We start from the raw sequence: 21,268 nt of genomic DNA, 5'->3' as shown, positions 1-21,268 counted from the left end.
AATACCAGTTTCCCAACCAAATTGTAACTGCGGTATTACACAGTCTCCAAGAGTTATGCTCCCTTGCTAGAAAAAAAAAGTGGTCTGCTTCGACTCAAAGTATGTCCCGGGATATTACATTTTCACAGCCATGCCTCTTTGTCTGCATGTATATCACCATTGTTGGAAGAATATCTGGATAGGCCATCTGTCAGTTAAAGAGATAAAGCCAGATGGGATAGGTGAAACGGACAGATCGTCGCCCTTGTGAAAAAGAAATGTTATAAATACCGGCTTTTATGTCATGTGTTCTGTACATTTGTCAGATTTGGCATTAGGGTCACCCCTCCGAATATCCCAAGTATTTCAACTCACTGGATCAGTCTCCCACCTTTGCTGATGCATCCATTATCTCCCCGGCCCTCACCCACCCATCCTCCTCCTTCTTTCTACCCTCTCGCTTTCCCTCCATTTTTCACTCCCAGTAACATTCTTACCATAGTTTTTTTTTACCTTTCATCATTTTTTTCATGTTTATTGTTTTGAACGATCTACCGTTTGTTTGCAGAGCTGGCTGTGAATTGAGGACAAAGGCTGTCAGTGGAGAGTCAACGAGGGCTCTGGAAGTAATGCATGGTGTACATCAAAATCTAACAACAGAATAGTCAGGGGGCACCATTTATCTGATTACAATCATGTAAGCCAGTATATATGGTTGTGTGTGTGTGTGTGTGTGTGAGAGAGAACTCGAACTCAAAAACTGTATTACATAAGGATTATAGCGTTAGGTCTACATGGTCCTTTTTAACAGGTAGTCCTTGCAACAAATACAGAATACAGAATACAGTATTTATTGAGCCAAGTGACATTAAAAAACATTTAAAGCACAAGGAATTTCGCGTAGTGTTGATAAAATCACACACACACCCACACACACACTGACACACACACACACGCCCACACATACACTGACATACACACCAACACACACGCGCCCACACTACAGCAGTCATGATCACACGCAGGGCAGACATGAGGTAAAACAAATGACAATCATCTATTAAAAGAAAATGTTCAAAGAGTGGTCTAAGATGCCGGTTGGAAGGGACTACACAGAATACAATTTTATAATCTAATGCATGGTTAGAACTAGCCCATCCCCTCCACCCACCCACTCATGAATAACTAAAATAATGCAGCTAAAGAAAATGTTGAACATTTGGAAATCAGGAATCACACATCAAAAACAAACATAAAACAAAGAGTGAGGATGAAAACACTTAAACAACCAAGCAATCTGTGTGAACATTTTAACAAGCAAACAAACAGTAAAAATGAGAGAGAGAGACAGACTTGCTGATCAATAATATTTGTTTCACAAGGTTAAAAAGTGTATGACATAATGCTTTGTCTTTCAGCCTGTCCTTAAGACACAGAGAGAGAGAGACAGAGAGAAAATAAGATAATGTGTGTATACATGTGTACAAGTGTCTGTGTGTGTGTGTGTGTGAATACAGGCATGCATGCCCGTCAATTGTTCCGCAAGTCAATTGTTGTTCCATCTGTCTTGCTGTCTTTAACAAATTTACTTTCTCTTGTAAACGTTTAAAGGCACAGTAAGCCTCCCGTAAACCATCACAGATACGGTCAGGCTTTTACACACAGTACAAACACTCTTTCATTTAAACACTCACCGATTGAGAACATCCTAGGTGCTCTCCGTAAAGAGCGAACAATTTTCAAAGAATTTATTTTTGCGTGGTTTATCTTACCCCTGAGCCATCGTGAACCCGTGTGATCCAGTTTCCCTTTTTCACAATGTAGTCGTCAGTTAGCAGGGTTCGTACAGAGTCCTTGAACCCTGGAAAACTCCTTGAAAATTGGAAAACCTTTTCCAGGCCTTGAAAAGTGCTTGAAAATAGAGTTTTGTTAAATAGTCATTGAAAAGTACTTGATTTTTCCAAATTGTTGCCTAGTGCTCGGCAAAGGTACTCTGAGTACTTGGAGGCAGAGAAAGAGAAGAAGAAGAACGAGACACATGTGCAAAAAAGAAAGGCTGACATGGATGAGATTCAGACTCTCCAAGCAAAGAAAAGAAAGATCGAAGATTGTGCGGCTGACCTGCTCAAAAGCGCAGATGCTTTTGCAGAAAAGGCTGAACACACACAGAACTTCAACGTCATAGCAAAGTCAAATGCATTAATTTGGGGAAAATCATGTCCTTGAAAAGCATTTATTTGGTCCTGGAAATGTCCTTGAAAACTCCTTGAATTGTATCAGCTCTGCCCTGCAGGAACCCTGAGTTAGTCAATTGAATGCGACTCGATGTGAGCTTATTTACAATAGCACGTTTTTATGCACGAAACAAACGGCTGTGGTTCACAAAAACTCTAGCGTTGGCTTTTGACTGTTGAGAGGAACGACGATATGCACTGATAAACCGTCGTCTGCTACGACCCTTGCGTGACCCTGCTTCCGGGCTTTTCTTTTTTCAAACTTTCACAACTTCGAATTGTACTGATCTTGTCTTGATGAAAAAAGAATTCTTTTATGATTAAAGAATGTTTGTGTAACAAGCTGTCAATTTATTATTTAGATTTTAAAAGTTAGGTCTAGCGCAAAAACGCACCACGGTCCAAAAACATTTTGATAATCATCGATTCACGGCTATCGCTAGTTTACATCGATAGAATGAGACCCGAAGGGAAGTAATTCATGTTTGACCTGAGTTCAGGATGGGTCCAAAAAGTGTTCGAGACAATCTGCAAAATTAATTCTTTAAAAATTGCTCGCTCTTTACGTAGGGCACCTAGGATGTTCCCGTTTGGTGAGCGTCAAATGGAAGGGTGTTTGTACTGTGTGTAAAAGCCTGACAGTATCTGTGATGGTTTACGGGAGGCTTACTGTCCGGGCATGAATTCCGGTATTCATAACAGCCGTCCAGCACCAAAACGAGGCGCCATTGCTGTTGAAGACCAAGTCCACGAAAATAAATTCTTTGAAAATTTCTCACGCTCGACAGAAAGCAGCCAGGATGTTCCCGTTCGGTGAGCGTTCAAATGGAAGTATGCTTGTACTATATATGTAGACGCTCGGGGAGCTCTGTGATGGTTTACGGGAGGCTTACTGTGCCTTTAACAATGATGATTTAAGGTTTATTTTCCTTCTGCACCAACAGGGATATCTCCATGCAGCTGGTGGAACAGCAGTGTGGAAGGTACCTGACGACGTTCGCCGACTGCCTGCGAAAATTCCCAGACACCTGGCACATTGACTGTCAGCGCCAGAAAATCAAGCTTGCCAAGTGTGCAGAGTCAGAGTGAGTCTTTCCAAATTATGTTCTCCTTGTGGGGGGTTTTCTGCTAGGCCAAAAAAAAAAATAGGTGTGGTCACGGTAACATAGCCAAAAATAATAGGGTAGGAAGGTAGGCAATCACTTTTTTTTTTTTTTACTTTTTTTTCTAATGTGTACAAATTAAACCTACTTGACAGGGAAATAAGTGTGCGACACGGGTGCTTTCGCTTTCATTGCGTTATCTGCACTCGGTTTTTTTTTGTTTTTGACAAATGTAATAAAAAGTTATCGGATCGGCCCCTAAAAATAGGGTAGGTCGGGTTACCGTAACCACACCTATTTTTTTTTTAGGCCCTAGTGTGTGTAACTATGAATCTATGGGAAGCTAAAGAGGTCAGTAGTTCAATTTCACTATATTTAAATTAAAATAAAATATAACGGAAAAAATAAAGTCTCACTTTTTTTCTTCTGTTTTTTGTTGTTGTTGTGTTAGTGTTCTTTTTTTCTTTTTTTTTGGGGGGGGGGGGGGGGGGGGGGATGGAAGGACATGGTTTACTTTTGATGAAGTAGCATGGTAAATTAAAACTTGTCATTTCATTAACATCATATAATTCTCTCTCTCTCTCTCTCTCTGTCTCTGTCTCTGTCTCTCTCTCTCTCTCTCTCTCTCTCTCTCTCTCTCTCTCTCTTGCTCTCTCACTCTATTTGTGGGATTTTTGATAAGTCATAGCAAGCATAGCACACACACACACACACACACACACACACACACACACACACACTTTTCTTTTTTAATCTATCTAGCCTGTAGAGATTCATGAAAAATCAAGTCTTCTCATGAAAAAAAACACCATGGATTCTTCTGTTTTCAGACCCACAATAGTGAAGATCAAGACAGAGTGTGAGAAAGAGTTTGTGCATTACGAGCGTTGTATGAACTCTAACCCAGTGCACACCTACAACTGCCTGGAAGACTTTGCAGAGTTCAACAAATGTGCAGAAGAGTTCAATCCATCTTCAGGTAAATGATCCTATCACAGCTTGTCTTACAGACTGGTACAAGGGAATTAAGCCCCCTTTTAAGACCTCACAAATGATCAGGTCTTAACAAGGAGTGGTCTTCTTCTTCTTCTGCGTTCGTGGGCTGAAACTCCCGCGTACACTTGTGTTTTTTGCACGAGTGGAATTTTACGTGTATGACCGTTTTTTACCCTGCCATTTAGGCAGCCATACGCCGTTTTCGGAGGAAGCATGCTGGGTATTTTTGTGTTTCTATAAGTATAACCCACCGAACTCTGACATGGATTACAGGATCTTTTTCGTGCGCACTTGGTCTTGTGCTTGCGTGTACACACGGGGGTGTTCGGACACCGAGGAGAGTCTGCACACAAAGTTGACTCTGAGAAATAAATCTCTCGCCGAACGTGGGGACGAACTCACGCTGACAGCGGCCAACTGGATACAAATCCAGCGTGCTACCGACTGAGCTACATCCCCGCCCAGGAGTCGTCTTTAAATGGGGGTAAAATTAGGGTCTTAAAATGGAGGGAGTCTTATATTGGGGGGCTTCAAAGAGGGGTTCCACTGTACCTGTGATGTGAGGCCCCTCTGATGAGAGGACATCTCCCTTAAAAGGACACCTCCTGTCGTCCCTAGTTGTCTATTGTCTTCACCAATATATACCTGTCATGACAGGCCACCTGCGATGCAGGGACAATCTTGGCTGATCCCAAGGGTGTCCTTTCATGGCAGGTACCACTGTACTTTTCACTGTATCAAAAACATCTGCAGGTCATCTCTATTTTAACCGGCACTGTTGGCCTAGTGGTAAGGCGTCCGCCCCGTGATCGGGAGGTCATGGGTTCGAACCCCGGCCGGGTCATACCTAAGACTTTAAAATTGGCAATCTAGTGGCTGCTCCGCCTGGCGTCTGGCACTTTGGGATTAGTGCTAGGACTGGTTGGTCCGGTGTCAGAATAATGTGACTGGGTGAGACATGAAGCCTGTGCTGCGACTTCTGTCTTGTGTGTGGCGCACGTTATATGTCGAAGCAGCACCGCCCTGATATGGCTCTTCGTGGTCGGCTGGGCGTTAAGCAAACAAACAAACAAACAAAAAATTTCTATTTTACTTTTACATGTGTTTCTGACTCAAAACTGACTTACTTTATTCCCCTGTAAAACTGCACATATTTTTTTTTCATTCTTCATACTTTGTGTAAAGTTTACTGGTTTCAGAGTATTAACCCCAGGACACAAAATGTATCTGATGATTTGTAGATTGCTGTATGCCCAATCCTGCTGACAACTTTTTAGCAAACAATCTTATCGGAAAGTATTTTTTAGCTGGACTAAACTGGAATTTCATTTTATGCCTGTTCACATAGGTTTGTGAATAAATGTTTCCATTTTTCTACGTTTTGTCTCTTTTTTTATTTTTTATTTAAAAAAAATTTTTTGTATAGATTATGATGTCTCTCCTTTTGAGAAATAGAATGAAAGGTATGTTTTTTCTGTGTCATTTCAGAAAACAAGAAACAAGCCGAAGCCAATGCATCAAAAACCAACATCAGATGACCCAGACAGTAACAGAATGTTAACATTGAATGATTCTTCAGTAATTCACGGTCCTTCATTTTTTTCAACAGTAAATTACTCCTCTACAAACAACTGTCTATGTTTTCCTAAATGTCACATAAAGTTTGTGAGTGTTTTGGATAAAGATGTTCCAGTAAAGTGCTTTTTGATTTTCTGAGGAAAGTGGTGTTAGTGTTTGGATTTTGTTGGGGGGGGGGGGGGGGGGGGTGGACTGGAAAAAGTACCAGGCTGCCAAAAATTTGAGAGCACCCGAGTCATAAGATGGAGGTGGATTTGGAGGCCTTATAAACAAAAGATCTGTGGGTTTTAAAACAGACGAAGTCTGAAACTGAGGGGTCTTGATTTAAAAGCAGTATTCAGACGGGCGCAGTGGCATAGTGGATAAGACATCGGCCTCTTGATCGGAAGGTCGTGAGTTCAAATCCCGGCTGCAGCCGCCTGGTGGGTTAAGGGTGGAGATTGTTCCGACCTACCAGGTCAACTTATGTGCAGACCTGCTAGTGCCTTAGCCCCCTTCGTGCGTACACACAAGCGCAAGACCAAGTGCGCACGGAAAAGATCCTGTAATCCATGTCAGTGTCGATGGGTTATAGAAACACAAAAATACCCAGCATGCTTCCTCCGAAAGCGGCGTATGGCTGCCTGAATGGCGGGCTAAAAACGGTCATACAGGTAAAAACCCACTCGTGCAAAAACATGAGTTAACGTGGGAAATTCAGCCCATGAACGAAGAAGAAAGCAGGGTTCAAACGTGTCCAGGACCTTGATAAATCCAGCGAGGCACTGACTTAGTGCTTAAACACAATTAAATGTACATTTGCCCATTCCTGTCACAACACCACAAATGACTACTGAACATTTCCATTTCATTACAATATAAAATAAAGACAATGCAGTTTATATGTAATATCAACATGTTTGCTCTCTCTCTCTTATGAATGTAGTTGTTGTGGTGGTAATGGACTGATGGTGATGTTGTTGTTGACTTTCTTCTCACAATCTCTGGTTATTTTGGTTTTTGTTGTTGTTGTTGTTGTTGCTATCTCTCGTTGTTTTTATTACCGGTTTTGTTAATGGTCTCAGAAACGTACTTTTTAAATTAATCTTTGTGTTGTATGTAATCAATGTCATATGAGCGCGCACAAATGAAATCGTTTCAGTTTCAGGATAACAAGTTGTGGTTTACTTGGTCTCACGTTGTTTTATGTGGTTAGTGGAGCAATTTATTTTAAAGCAGTGACAGTTGAATTCTAAATGTGAATTTAAATGTCATTTTCAGTGCGGAAGCAGAAACTTGTGAGTGTGTGTGTGTGTGCATGCTCCACTTTGTGTGATAGCTGAGATTGGTCATTCTTTCGTCCAAATGTGATAACGAAAATCTTGGTCGAAGGCCAGAATCTTTCTCAAAGTAAATCCAGACACATGGAAGAATTTGAATTGCCAGTGTATCATTTTTGGCTCACGTAACTGTAGCCTATGCGATGCTAACTTTTGTCTGTCTGTGCGTGAGTGCGTGCGTGCGTATGTATGTATGTATGTCTGTGGTAGAAACTTTAACATTTGAAGACGTCACAACATTTGAAGACGTCACATTATGACGTAAGAGGGTTAGACGTCACGCGAAGGAATTACTGAAAGTCTCGGTCATTGTTATTATGAGCGGGCCGAGACTAGTTTTTTCTTCGAAATCGGCCATTCAGATCTAGATCTAGTGTCTCGCTTTCTTGCACAGTGTCACCTATGCCGCTTACTCTGTGTGTGTGTGTGTGTGTGTGTGTATGTGTGACGAAGTGATTGAGTTTGTGTTACTGTTTGTCGATTTCTTACGTGAGCCTTGAAGGCTTCGCCTCTTCTTTTTATTATCATTCTAATGTACAAATGTAATTGCTTTTTTACATTTATGTGGGTTTTTCATTGAATATAACATTTTCTACTTCCTAGTCTTGGTCACATTGTTTATACATGTACATGCTTTGGTGTTGAGTTCAAGGCATGGATTCTACCCAGAACATTATCGCTTCCCCAGACTACAAAATAATGAAGTAAAAGTACAAAATATTGACCTTTTTCTACCTTGTGTGTGTGTGTGTATGTGTGTGTGTGTGCACACCTGATGTGTGTGTGTGTGTGTGTGTGTGTGTGTGTGTGTGTGTGTGTGTGTAAGAAAGATATTCAAAGGCTTGGTTTGTTCCCTACTGGCAGAAAAGTGCAGGGCTCAAAACTGACGAAAAAATGATTTGCCTTGGTAGTCTTGAAATGACAGTACTATTTGCTGTAAAGAGGACCTTGTGTTAGACTTACTGACTAAGACAGTGCTATTTGCTGAAAAGAGGACCTTGTGTTAGACTTACTGACTAAGACAGTGCTATTTGCTGTAAAGAGGACCTTGTGTTAGACTAAGACAGTGCTATTTGCTGTAAAGAGGACCTTGTGTTAGACTAAGACAGTGCTATTTGCTGTAAAGATGACCTTGTGTTAGCCTTACTGACTAAGACAGTGCTATTAGCTGTAAAGAGGACCTTGTGTTAGACTAAGACAGTGCTATTTGCTGTAAAGAGAACCTTGTGTTAGACTAAGACAGTGCTATTTGCTGTAAAGAGGATCTTGTGTTAGACTAAGACAGTGCTATTTGCTGTAAAGAGAACCTTGTGTTGGACTTACTGACTAAGACACTGCTATTTGCTGTAAAGAGGACCTTGTGTTAGACTTGCTTGCAACGTAGTACAATATATGACCTTACTGGGAGAATGCAAGTTTCCAGTACAAAGGACTTAACATTTCTTACATACTGCTTGACTAAAATCTTTACAAACATTGACTATATTCTATACAAGAAACACTTAACAAGGGTAAAAGGAGAAACAGAATCCGTTAGTCGCCTCTTACGACATGCTGGGGAGCATCGGGTAAATTCTTCCCCCTAACCCGTGGGGGGACCAGGGAGGGGTAAATTCTTCCCCCTAACCCGCAAGGGGATGTGACCATTATGAGCTCTGCACACGCACACAAAAACAAAACAAGGAAAAATACACATCAACTTGGTGTTCATCCATACAAAAAGTTCTGTGTGACTATTGTCAATTTGGATGCTCAAAAAGAAACAAATGTAGGTCGACTCAGTGTTCATTCCATACAACAGTTTATTCCTTTTTATGTAAATGAAATGTACAAATAAAGAACAAAAGTCGTATAATGTTTTCCATCCCCCCTTCGCTTCCTGCTGACATTATTGTAATCAAAAATATCAGGAAAACACATGTACCTAACCATGAAGTACCTTAGTTAATATTCGGCTAGTCTGTATGTCATATCTTTGAGAAATTAAACACAAGAAAATGAACTTCTGCATGTACGGAAACATCAAACTACAACAACAGACGATAATACCCTTTCCCTTCCCTTTCCCCCCCCCCCCCCCCCCCTAAAAAAAAGCAGGTTTCACATACAGAAAAAGCTTCACATTATCTTTCAAAAAATTAAATGAATCCTTTCAGTATATATGAGATGGCATTTTTCAGAACAGTACTATAATATGTCTGTAGCAACAGTGAAATAATATGAAAAGTCAAAAGACTTTTCTTACAAATAGCTGTTAGACGGGCATTAGCTGTAAATCACAACACAGAAAACGCACAGCGTAACAAAGAACATCAATAAGTTCAACAAAAGGTGTGTAAATCCTGACCGCACAACAAACACTTAGACCAATCATAAATGCAGAAATGCAAATGCAAACCTAAACCTAAAATCCCAAAGTCCTGCTTAAACAAAAACTGCCAACAACATACCCAACAGCGGAGTAAATAAAAGAAAAAGCCTTTGATGAATTGATCCTACAACGAAATTGAAAAGCAGGCATACATACACCTGTTATGTTCAGTCAAACTAAACAGTTGTGAGCTTTTCAAAGTGTACAGCAATCATTTAAACTAATAAACGTTCGCTATAATGCAACATTTTGGTCTACTGATTGCAAACACCAAGATATTCTCGGAAAATCATTTTCTTTTGACAGAAGAGCATAATGATACAATATTAACATAGCACCAGTATTACTGAAATTCATAACTTTGGAAAAGACCTCGCTTTAACTAAAATATAAAGATGACATCTGCAATAATTACAATACGGTATCTATAACACAATACAGATATGGCTTCTTAACATTAGGCCTTTATTCATATTCTTACTCCCGTTTCTTATGTCACACACATCAAATAGATATTAAATCAGCAAACAGGCTGCTTCGTGTAAATTCAACATCTTTTTGAAAAAAAAACAATTCCGATCCCCTTTCTAAGATTGGCAAAAGTCAATCTATAGGAGGCTACAACGGTACCTGAGATGTGAGGTCCCTCTGATGATAGGACACCTCCTAAAAAGGACACCTTCTGTTGTCCCCCTGTCTATTAAGTATTATCTTGACCAAAATATACCTATTGTGAGAGGCCACCTGCAATGAAGGTACACTTTGGGCTGGTCTAAAGGGTGTCCTTTCATCGCAGGTATCACTGTACCTTCTTTCCAAACCTCTGTGACCACCCCCCCCCCCCCCAATACCCAGAGCCCCCTAGAAGACCCAGTCTACTCCTGCAGAAACAGCTAGTGCGCCTACATGGCAGACTGATGGCACATGCTTAAACTTTCTTCTCGCAATGCTAAAAAGATAGTTTTCCTCAGTTTCACTTTTCAATGGGTGTGGAACACAACACATAAAAAACGCACAAGTATTTACATTTCAAATGTTGCCTTGAAAACCTTTGGAAGAACAGAACACATGCCTCCTCATTGAAAGAATTATGCAATGTAAAAATGATGAAATGCAAAGAAATGAAACAAACGCCATACTTGGGAGTTAAGAGCATATACATAATAAAGCTGTTTGCTTGGTGTATTTCAGTAGGAAGTTTCACTGGAAAAAGACACAGTGAACCAATTTTTTTGTTTACTTCTTTGTCAAAATAAACACTGTAGAAAAAAGATGCAGTCAATTTTTACTGACATGTTTTTCGCATTTTGAGTATCATGTCTTTCTCACTCATCTGTCATTTTGTTGTTTTCTTGGAATAAAAATAAAGCTCATATGTGACCCTCCACCACGGAATGAGTCGCATGTCACCTTTTCATGATTTTCATATTTTTACATTTTCTTAACGAGTATTTTATTCTCTATCCAGTGGTGAAAACCGTTTTAGAAAAGAGTGAACACTTTTCGAGTTATAAGCCTGTGACTATGGTGACCCTCACACTGTTACTAGACACCCCCCGGACTTTTATTAAGGCTAGCGCAGAACCGCGTGAGGTGACATGCGACTCATTTTGTGGTGGAGGGTCACATATAAGCAGTTGTGCTGACTCTCACACTGATTCATTCAATCACACAATCCTATCTAATTCTAAAACATAGAAACACACAGGTCTTTGGTATAAATGCATTACTAGACAACTGGCAAATTTCAATTCACTTCATTTTACTGTTAGACAAAACAAACCCCAATGCAAAACTCTCTCAAAATAGATACTCAGATGATGTCGCCATGACAAATGAATAAAAATCTGTAATTCAAACGTATTGCAGAAACATTCTGGAAACAAATCTTCAGTTTGGTAATAAACCAACAACCCGACACGTGTATACCAAAATCATAAATAAAATCATGTCAGTAACATCAAAAAATTAAATGAAATACACTTTGCCAAAAATGATGGAAATAAAGAATAAAAGTCAAAATTTTTCTGTACAAAAACAAAGGCCAAAATGAAAACAATTCTTACTGCAAGCTATCTCAGTATCTGTCGTAAAAATGACATCTTTAATACTATTTCTGCTTTTTCAAAGTCAGCTGTTGTGTTTCGTAAAGATTCTTTCCTTCGTGTGGAGAAGCATATTTTCGTAAATCAACGATTTCTAAATTGCAAATGCTATGAAAAATACTTCAAAGTATTTTAAGAATATTCAACAATTCACTATACCATTTTCGCTTTCATCAGAAATATATCAAATGATAAGTATCTACGGGAATTTTTTCCCGGAAGAACTAAAGTACATTTCCACAATAAAATCAACATGCATGAACTGAAGTAAAAAAAATAGAAGAAAAAAACCGACAATGTACATTAAGAAAATCATAACGTATACGTTACTCTTACACAGATGAGCCCAAAAAGAAATTTGCTGCCGACTATTCATAAACTCCTTCTATTGTATGGCAAACTGCTGTTGAAAGCACCAAGATACTGATTTTATTCAGACTGCAGTGATTTTGCTACAGGTGGCACTCTTTTCAGTAACAAAGATATTTACGATTAATTGTGTATAATTAACATTCATGCAGCAATGAATCATGCCTTATAATTTTCATCAACTCTTTTATGTTTGTGTTAAACTTAAAGCAATGGACCCCATTTTGAAACCTATTTTCAATATTCATGGAAATTCCTACCACATATTACCACATCCATTTCTCCCTACCCACAACAGACAACATTCATCCACATATCCCCACCCCCTCCCAACCCCTTGCCCACAGAACCCGAACAAAAACAAAACGTTGCAGCACATTTGATTATGTTCACATAGTATAAATACTTACTAGAACAACGTACACAATAAACTCCTCTGCCACACAGAAATGTCACTGTAAAATACACAGACAACTTTGGTTTCAGTAAAGATGAGCAATATTTAAAGACTCCACCCGTCCCCCGGTATTCACCACTTCATAATCATTTCATCGCTTCAGAGTCAATCTCCAGCTGCTGCTGTAGAGTAAAGTCATCCCTGTGAATTTTTTCCCACATGTTGTTCTTTTTCATCGCTCGCTCAATAATGTTAACATTGCAGGGTCCAGACAGCGTGTAAACTGTCCGCAGATCTTGACAAAGGGAGACGAATCCCTCTGCATCTACCCTTGAGCTTGTCGCGTGCTCCGTTTCCATCTTTCCTCAAGTTACTGAAACGAAAGAAAGAGCAACAAATGGTTATACTGCCGTGTAAAGTTGACTGAAAAGAGTCAAGGATTGTACTTGAAGTATGTGAGATCATAAACACCCAGTAGTTACACATACCTGTCAGTAGATTTTGCTTCAGGCAGTAATTTCAGTGGAGTCCCCCCCCCCCCCCCCCCCCCCCTTCTTGATGTGTCTTTTTATATTTATCATGTGTCCTGGTACCCCTTCAACCATTACCCCCATTCTACCCCAAAATCTTGTCCGAAAAGTCTTTGAATCCACCGACAACAACAGAAGAGATTGGAGGTCAAAAATGTAGAGGCTAAAAACACTTTCAAACAATTAAAAAAAAATCCTGAGGAACAGATCTGCAGGGGTAACATTGAGAAAGAAAGACAAAATAATGCAGAATGCAAATATTATAGATAAGAAATCAACAAAAGCAACATTTCCAGATCCTTCATGCAATAATTCATATAACTATTATCATACAAACAGAATTTCCAAGATATGCACACAAAAATCAGTGATTCTTACACCGTCGTACGAAGAAGAAGAAGAAGAAGTGATTCTTATTCATAAGCTAATTCATGCATGGGTCAAAAACACTAAGCATCACGACACAATTTTAAAAAAATCAGATAGAGGGCCAGGCACGCAAAAGTATGTCCTTAAGTGAAGCTGACTGCAATATGGTGTCCAAAACATCTACATGTTTCCTTTCCATGTGTTTCAGGCACACACCCTCGCTAGTGACTGGCCTATAATGTCACGTGAAAAAATTACATTTTATCGGCCAAATTCAAGCTGATACTTTGTGGGATTGCAGTAAATAGCCCTTAGCATACCCACTTTCACTCTTTCAGGTTCACATATTTTAGTTTATCATTCCATGTAACAACAAAGTAACATGTTCAACCTTGCTGCTGTTCAAGACCTACATGCACCGTTTCAACCACAATCAACTTCTATTGAGGACAACTACCAACTCGTGTTGGGTCTACAGTCACCACATATATCTAAATCCTCCACACCCCAAACAAGACAATCATTTGGAATAAATAACCAACAATCTCCTACACACCGCAACCAGATTAATCACAACAATCACAACATTACTCTCAACTCCACAACTCTTCCAGCCAAACCTGATATCACCCTTAAACACACAAAAGTAAACTTGCTATAATGCAATTCTTAATTCTTAGTAAATGGCATGTATTTTATGTCTGTAACCGTCCGACACGGCATGGTAATTTTCCTTGTTTTTATAAGGACAGTAAAATGTTGAGTCTTGAGCCTTGAGTCTACCACTTTCTCATCAAACTACAACAAGAATAAAATGTTCAATGTGTATATCATCCATGTCACCCAAACTACACAACTTTGGTAAGTTACAGTAATGAAAGTCCAGTAACTCACGTACATGTCATGATCAGTCCACTATGTTACAAGTTACACCTCTTCCCAGTTCCAGTACGTAAGTTGTAACACCAACATCCATGCCAGTTACTACTGTCACTAAGGCTGATGGGTTTGGCCACAAAAAAAAAATAGTCTGTTTACGGTAACATAGGCAAACAAAATAGGGTCGGTAGGTCGTGAATTTAAAAAAATAAAAAAAATTCTCCAAAATAACATATTTTTAAGTTATTTTGCCAAAAAACAAAGACCTTTCTTTTTTTTCCCCCTAAATGCCAAAAAAAACCTCTAGGGTCGCGCGAAAAAATTGGGTCGGTTGGGATACCGTAAACAGACTTTTTTGGGGGGGCCTTACTTTATTTCTCTACAACACACACCAATTTAGTAACTACATGTCTCTTTCCCTTCCAATACAAGGTTCATACTAAGACTACAATGTACATGTACAAGTTGTAGTACACTACAAACATCAAGCTCTTTTTGTCCAGTCTACACAAAATGACATTCGATTCTAGAGGCTGACTCTAGCTCTGCTGATCTGTAATACATCAGCTGTTCTAAATGTTTACAATGACAATTCCTAGTGATGTACCATTACACAGTACACTATGCTAGTACCAGTATGCTCTTTTTTTCCAGTCTACACAAAATTAGATTTGATTCTAGAGGCTGAATCTAGCTCTGCTGATCTGTAATACATCAGCTGTTCTAAACGTTTACAATGACAATTCCTAGTAAAGTACCACTACACTATGCTAGTACCAGTATGCTACATAATATTTCTCCGTAGTACTACCCCTACACTGCATATTTTCATCTAGTATCACTGCACAGTGCACTATGACAGAACTATTCTACATACTGACAGAGATCAACCATGTGATAAATAAACCATGTCTTTACACGTGTGTATTTCATGTAAATGAGGTCAAGTCAAACTACAGTCTAGCAGGGACCTAATGTTCCACTGCTCATGATGAACAAAGTCACAAGACAAACTTCATTCTCGAAACACTTGAGCATTGGTTATTTCCTCTGGAAGAATTTTGAGAACTTGACAAGTGACGCTTTAATTCAAATTATCACTACGCAGTGTATCATGCTAGTATCAGTACGCTACATAATAATGTTACCCTTGTGTTGTACCTCTACACCGCACACCATGCTAAAACAAGTACCGGTATGCTGCATTATTTTTTTCTCTTAGTACTACTACACCATACACCATGCTAGTAACAGAACACTATTTTGTTTCCCTAGTAAAGTGGAGTCCAGCTATAATGAACCTGGGTATAACGAAATCCCTCTTTTAACAAACTGCCATTGATTTCCCGGCAGACAGCCTTCTATTTCTTACTTGTTACTTTCCGGCTACATCGAACCTTTTGAACTCATTTGCATAACGAACCCCTCTTTTAACCTTTTAACTACCATACCGCCCGATACCGCCCGTCTTCCGCCATTGCCGCTATTCCCATACCGCCCGTCGCCGGTGTAGCGTCTGTTTCGGTTGTTTGCGGTTGTTGTGCGCGAGCAGTAGTAATAAGACGGTTGCAAATGCATTGTGGGATTGTCTCACTTCCGCCTTGATTTTTCCCCATGTGCTTTCGATCTCTGTGAGAGTTACAATCGATCTTTTTTCACCAAATCTTTTGGGCGCTTGGTGCCGACATGGATTCAGATGACAGTGATCCTGATTTCATGACTATGCTTGATTATCTCCACGAAAATAGACATCAATTAGAAGATTCTGGCTTCGACATCAGCATTTCTGTGAACACTGCTGATCTGACCTACTTTGATCGTTCAATGAATATCAACAAGTGACAGCGAAACGGATGATATACCGGAGCAACAAGTAAGCGTAATTTTTCAACTTTATTGACAGGTAAACAGGTAGATAAATCATGATAACACTGCGACATACATACCACCAAGAAGAAGAACACATACTCTTTGAAGTTTGATCCCTATCCAATAACATACCAATTTTTTTTATCAATCTGACAAAGAGAAACTGAGTAATAATAATTTAAACACGCATACCCGTTTTTGACCGTCTCTGCTCAAAATAACTTGGGAGCTGAGGGATTCTACAGAACAATAAACTTGGTAGTTAAAAGGTTAACAAACACGTTTTCATCGCCCCAGAGCCGTTTTGTCTCTAAAAGTCACAAGGCTACAACGAACTGATGTCAATAATTGTCTCCAAAGACAAAAATACACAAAAATACACAAACACAAGTGTACATCGCGTGATGAGCGAACTCTGAACAAACTAACAGCGGGAGGTGCACGGAACAGATTGAACCAAAACCGAAAGTTGTGGTGACGTCATGACATTTTGCGATGTACGTCAGCGAAGCTCGTGCACATGTGGTCTGTCTTGCTAAAAACAATGGCTGACGAACATGGTTTCGAAATCTGGAACTGTTTTTTTGTTTTCTCCGATCCGTGACCGAGTGACGCGATATAGAACCACGCGTTCGTTTGAATCAATACTCTCCTCAGGCAGTGAAGTCTCCTAAATTGCTCAACACTGTGGACAGTCCGGAGTGCAGTTATGTCCCGTGAATGAGCGAGTCAAAGTTTTACTTTTATCGTGAAAACTGACGCTTTTCATGCACCTCCCGCTGTTAGTTTGCCTCTCTCTAGGGATTATATTATGAAGCTGTTGAAAACATGCAGAGATTGTACTCTCCAAGGAAAGATCGATGGGACGATCATTTGAAGGTGATTGGGAAAACCAGGCTTGTCTTGAGGCCATTTAGGGTTGAAAACTCTACAGCGAATTACTGATATAACGAACTAAAATGTATCTCCCTTGAGATTCGTTGTACCCGGACTCCACTGTAGTAGTACATGTAGCACTATATAGTACACCATGCTATTACACGAACCAGTAAACTACACATGTTGTTCCTTAGAAACACTACACAATACACCAGCACTAGTGTACTGTTAGTGCTAGTACTAGGACCTGTCTAGCCCACATCATTTTCTTTCCTAGTACCACTACACAGACTCACTACACCATGCTAGCTAGCACCACTACCAGTTAAGTTTGCTATGTTGATGATTACAATTTTCCTAAAATCACTGCATAGTACACCATGCTAGCACCAGTTGGCTACATAGTTTTGTTAGCTTTACAGGCATATGGTCCTACACCAGAGGTGTGTATTGTACCTGATTTTGCATGGGAGGATCGTACATCCCCACAGAAGAGGGGGTACCATCCGAGTTGTACCCCCCTGTTTGAGCAATGACATGTCGCAAGGCACTAACCTAGAACCCAACAAGATAGCGCCTGTCATAAAAGCCACCTTAACCAAACACAAAACTGCTGTTCTGTAACGTCTTAATTAAGTGTCATCAAGATTTAGCTGCAAGCCTCTTTTACATAAAAATGTATGGTACATGGATCTTAAAGTCCAACAGCAGCCAACAGGAATCTCAAAATTTGATCTCAGCCAATCAAACATTTCTTAAACAATATGTAACTATGTTCACTACTAGCTGTTGAACAAATTACTTTTTTTTCCAACAGGCCAGAAATAACCGTGCGTACTTGAGGAGTAAGCTTGAATCCATCTCTTTGCTCTCACACCCCCCCCCCCCCCCCCCCCCCTTTTTTTCTTTACAAAAAGCTGACAAGTTCAAAAAACAGAGAAGCATTATATATCTCCACAATCCCAGCACTGCATTCCATCAAGCATGTGACACCATGCAGGAGAAAGTAAAGGAAAGGTTTACTGTTCAGCAGCTAAACAGACAGGGAGCTGGGGTGACAGGGAATAAAAATCATACTTCGAAAAATCACATGCATGTTTAACACAAACAAAATGCACACGATTCACAAATGCACGCAGACACAAAATGCATCAAGTCACTGAAGCAGGGAAAGCAGGAAAATAAAAGAAAGATATTTCTGACTCAACCCACCATCCTAGACAAGGTGAACAAAATAAACTGAAAAAACGCAAGTATTCTGAATTTACCTTTTGGGTGGGGGGGAAGGGACATTGGAGGGAAGGAGAGGCGGTGTTCAAATGTGGGGGGGGGGGGGGAGGTGCTGGTGTGTGTGTGGTCAAGGAAGGTGGATGTGGAGGGTAGGGGACTGTGGTAGGATCTGAAAGGTTTGGGGATGAACGACTCTTGATCTTTTAACTTTACAATCTTGACAGAATTTTATTCAACCAGGGAAACCTATCACCGGAATTTTTTTTCAGAACTGATTTGGAGCGTAGTTGGTGATACGTGTAATATTTCAGTAAAAGAAGAAGAACATTTTTTTGAAAGATCAATCAGAAAAGCAAAAAATAATTAAAAAAAATAATAAAGAAAGGGTTTTGAGATTAAGTCAGGGAGGGGGAGAGGGGGGGCAATGCGACAAGCTACATGCAACCCCCCACACCAACCTGTGACTGAACATTAGCACCTACAGAGTTGTCTCCTCCTTGGTAGTTGTCGCCGTTGAGGCTCATGTACATCCCCCCCTGCTGGCCCCCCATGCCCTGTGACGGTAGGCCGTAGCCACTGCCTGAAACACCACAAGACAAAAACACAAGTTATACAGTGTCTGAAAGATTCATGCAACAGAAAAACAAAATTATCCCTGTGTAGTTCTACTAATAAATGCAGCTCTCCTTCAACAGTGTTCAGACAGAGAGGTTTTACTTTGCATGGGTGTTTACACAGAGCCACCTCTTTTTTTCCAGCACCAGGTTTAGAACAGCTATGTAGCACCATCTACAGCTACACCATCTACACTTAACACTGCAAAGTTGAAGCTTCAGCTTCTTCTTCTTCTTCTTCAGCGTTCCAGAATTTTCTGGTTACGTGTGAGCTCGTTTGCCCATTTGGGTTCCCCACACTATGCTCTGAGAGCATAGTCAGCTCACTCCGCTTTCGTTGAGTAGGCATGCTGGGTGTTTTCGTGTGTCCATAACCCACCGAACTCTCACATGGATTACAGGATCTTTTCCGTGCGCACTTGGTCTCGTGCTTGCGTGTACACACGAAGACGGTTTAGTCACTAGCAGGTCTGCACATAAGTTGACCTGGGAGATCGGAAAAATCTCCACTCTTAACCCACCAGGCGGCAGCGATCGGGATTCAAACTCATGACCTCCCGATTAGGAGGCCGACGTCTTACCACCACGCCACTGCGCACGTCGAAGCAGTATCCTGCATCCCAACCCCTTTTTGAAAACACAGACAAGGACAGCGCTTGCAAATTAATGTCATTAACACATATCTGTTTGCCAAGCACTCTTTGGTCAAGTAGTTGATCTGCAGCTAAAACATTGTCAATAAATGAATAATGCACACTTAAAAACCAGTCGGAAAGCTACACAAACACACACAAAAACTGAATAAATGCAAGTATGCACATCTATCTCTCTCTGTCAATGTCTCTCTTGCTCTCTGTGTGTGTGTCTGTCTGTCTCTCTCTCTCTGTCTCTCACCTGGCGAGGAAGGGTCGGAGACGGCCTGCACTAACTGCTGGGCGGACGCTGCAGATGCCGCTTTGGCTGCGTACAGGTTGGCCTCCTCCTGGGCCTTGCCGATGTTCTTCTTGTAGCGGATTCGCTTGTTGCCGAACCAGTTCGACACCTGACAGACACAAAACTTGATGTCAGTTTATCTCACACTTTTTCTTAATCAAATCTCTAAACTGTAAAGCACGTAAAATTCATTAAAGGCACAGTAAGCCTCCCGTAAACCATCACAGATACTGTCAGGCTTTTACACACAGTACAAACACTTATTTAAACACTCACCGCTTGAGAACATTCTAGGTGCCCTCTGTAAAGAGCGAGCAATTTTCAAAGAATGTATTTTTGCGTGGTTTATCTTGAACCCGTGTAATCCAGTTTCCCTTTTTTTCACAATTTAGCAGCCAGTTTGTCATTTCAATGCAAATCTCTGTAAGCTTATCTGCAATAGTACGTTATTGTGTACCTTTGAATCTGAAATGCAACGTTATTGTGTACCTTTGAATCTGAAATGCAACATTGAAACGGCTGCGAACTAGAGCAGTGGCGGTTAACGGTTCAGAGGAACTGGCACCAGGCAGCGTCGTTTGTTTGTTTGTTTGTTTATTTGTTGCTTAACGTCCAGCCGACTACGCAGAGCCATATCAGGACGAGGAAGGGGGGGATGAAGGGGGCCACTTGTCAAGCGATTCCTGTTTACAAATGCACTAACCCATTACTTGTGTCCCAGCAGGCTTTAGTAAAACTAAATTAATACCTACTGGAAGATTACCAGTTTCCAATATGTTAAAATAGGCTTAACCTATCTACTGCTGGACTTACATCAGAACACTAACAGATTAAACTATACATGAATCGCGAGACAAGCGGCAAGAGAAGAGATTTTTGGAAAAAATACAGGTGAATGAGCAAGAAGGCAGAAAAAAGAAAAGAATTCATGAAGAAAAAGAGAGCATGACAGGAAAGAGGAACCAAAAATCTACCTAACAGCAAACTAGAAAGCTCCTGTGGTTCCAAAAACAGGAGGGGCCTTTAATTTCATAACCGCAGTGCCCCACTGCGGGAAGGCAGCGTCGTCTGCTACGAGAACCACGACCTTGCGTGACCCTGCTTCCGGGCTATCTTTTTTTAAACTTTCAAAACTTCGTATTGTTCTGATCTTGTCTTGATGAAAAAAGATTTCTTTTATGATTTAAGAATGTTTGTGTAACAAGCTGTCAATTTATTATTTAGATTTCAAAAGCACCGTCCGATTGTCTGACAGACAATCCGCAAAATTAATTCTTTGAAAATTGCTAGCTCTTTACGTAGGGCACCTAGGATGTTCCCGTTTGGTGAGCGTTCAAATGGAAGGGTGTTTGTACTGTGTGTAAAAGCCTGACAGTATCTGTGATGGTTTACGGGAGGCTTACTGTGCCTTTAAGATCAAGCTTGTTATTAATTTCAACCTGATGAAAACTTTTCTACAATAATCCCATGTGATTACATTCATAAGTTATTACAAAGTTCTTTGATACTTAAGA

General features: G+C 40.3%; 2 protein-coding genes across 12 annotated transcripts in view; one reads left to right on the top strand and one right to left on the bottom strand.

The window, feature by feature from the left end:
* The first annotated feature begins 32 nt into the window (after positions 1 to 32).
* On the top strand, positions 33 to 6,025 carry LOC138948454 (coiled-coil-helix-coiled-coil-helix domain-containing protein 5-like). Of its 3 annotated transcripts, none has more exons than XM_070320002.1 (5): positions 33 to 99; positions 548 to 676; positions 3,158 to 3,298; positions 4,147 to 4,295; positions 5,801 to 6,025. In XM_070320002.1, coding segments are annotated over exons 2-5 (342 nt in total). In that variant the 5' UTR covers positions 33 to 99; positions 548 to 674; the 3' UTR covers positions 5,851 to 6,025. The 3 variants fall into 3 exon arrangements, with proteins under 3 accessions (XP_070176103.1, XP_070176104.1, XP_070176102.1); XM_070320003.1 differs by lacking the exon at positions 33 to 99 and adding an exon at positions 106 to 221; XM_070320001.1 differs by lacking the exons at positions 33 to 99; positions 548 to 676 and adding an exon at positions 2,311 to 3,026.
* A 2,968-nt stretch (positions 6,026 to 8,993) lies between these two features.
* LOC138948443 (pre-B-cell leukemia transcription factor 1-like) overlaps positions 8,994 to 21,268 on the bottom strand; it is a 29,839-nt gene continuing 17,564 nt past the window's right edge. For 6 of the 9 annotated variants that reach the window (XM_070319985.1, XM_070319984.1, XM_070319987.1 and 3 more), the window contains exons 6-9: positions 19,716 to 19,863; positions 18,666 to 18,787; positions 17,434 to 17,532; positions 8,994 to 12,824 (exon numbers count right to left, since the gene is read on the bottom strand). In XM_070319985.1, the coding sequence (XP_070176086.1) occupies positions 12,822 to 12,824; positions 17,434 to 17,532; positions 18,666 to 18,787; positions 19,716 to 19,863 (372 nt within the window). In that variant the 3' untranslated portion in view covers positions 8,994 to 12,821. The remainder of the gene's footprint in view (positions 12,825 to 17,433; positions 17,533 to 18,665; positions 18,788 to 19,715; positions 19,864 to 21,268) is intronic. The other 3 variants (XM_070319988.1, XM_070319989.1, XM_070319990.1) reach the window with 3 other exon arrangements.

Source organism: Littorina saxatilis, linkage group LG15 (genome assembly GCF_037325665.1).
Source record: "Littorina saxatilis isolate snail1 linkage group LG15, US_GU_Lsax_2.0, whole genome shotgun sequence".
Taxonomy (NCBI): domain Eukaryota; kingdom Metazoa; phylum Mollusca; class Gastropoda; order Littorinimorpha; family Littorinidae; genus Littorina; species Littorina saxatilis.
This window is presented reverse-complemented; position numbering and strand designations above follow the sequence as displayed.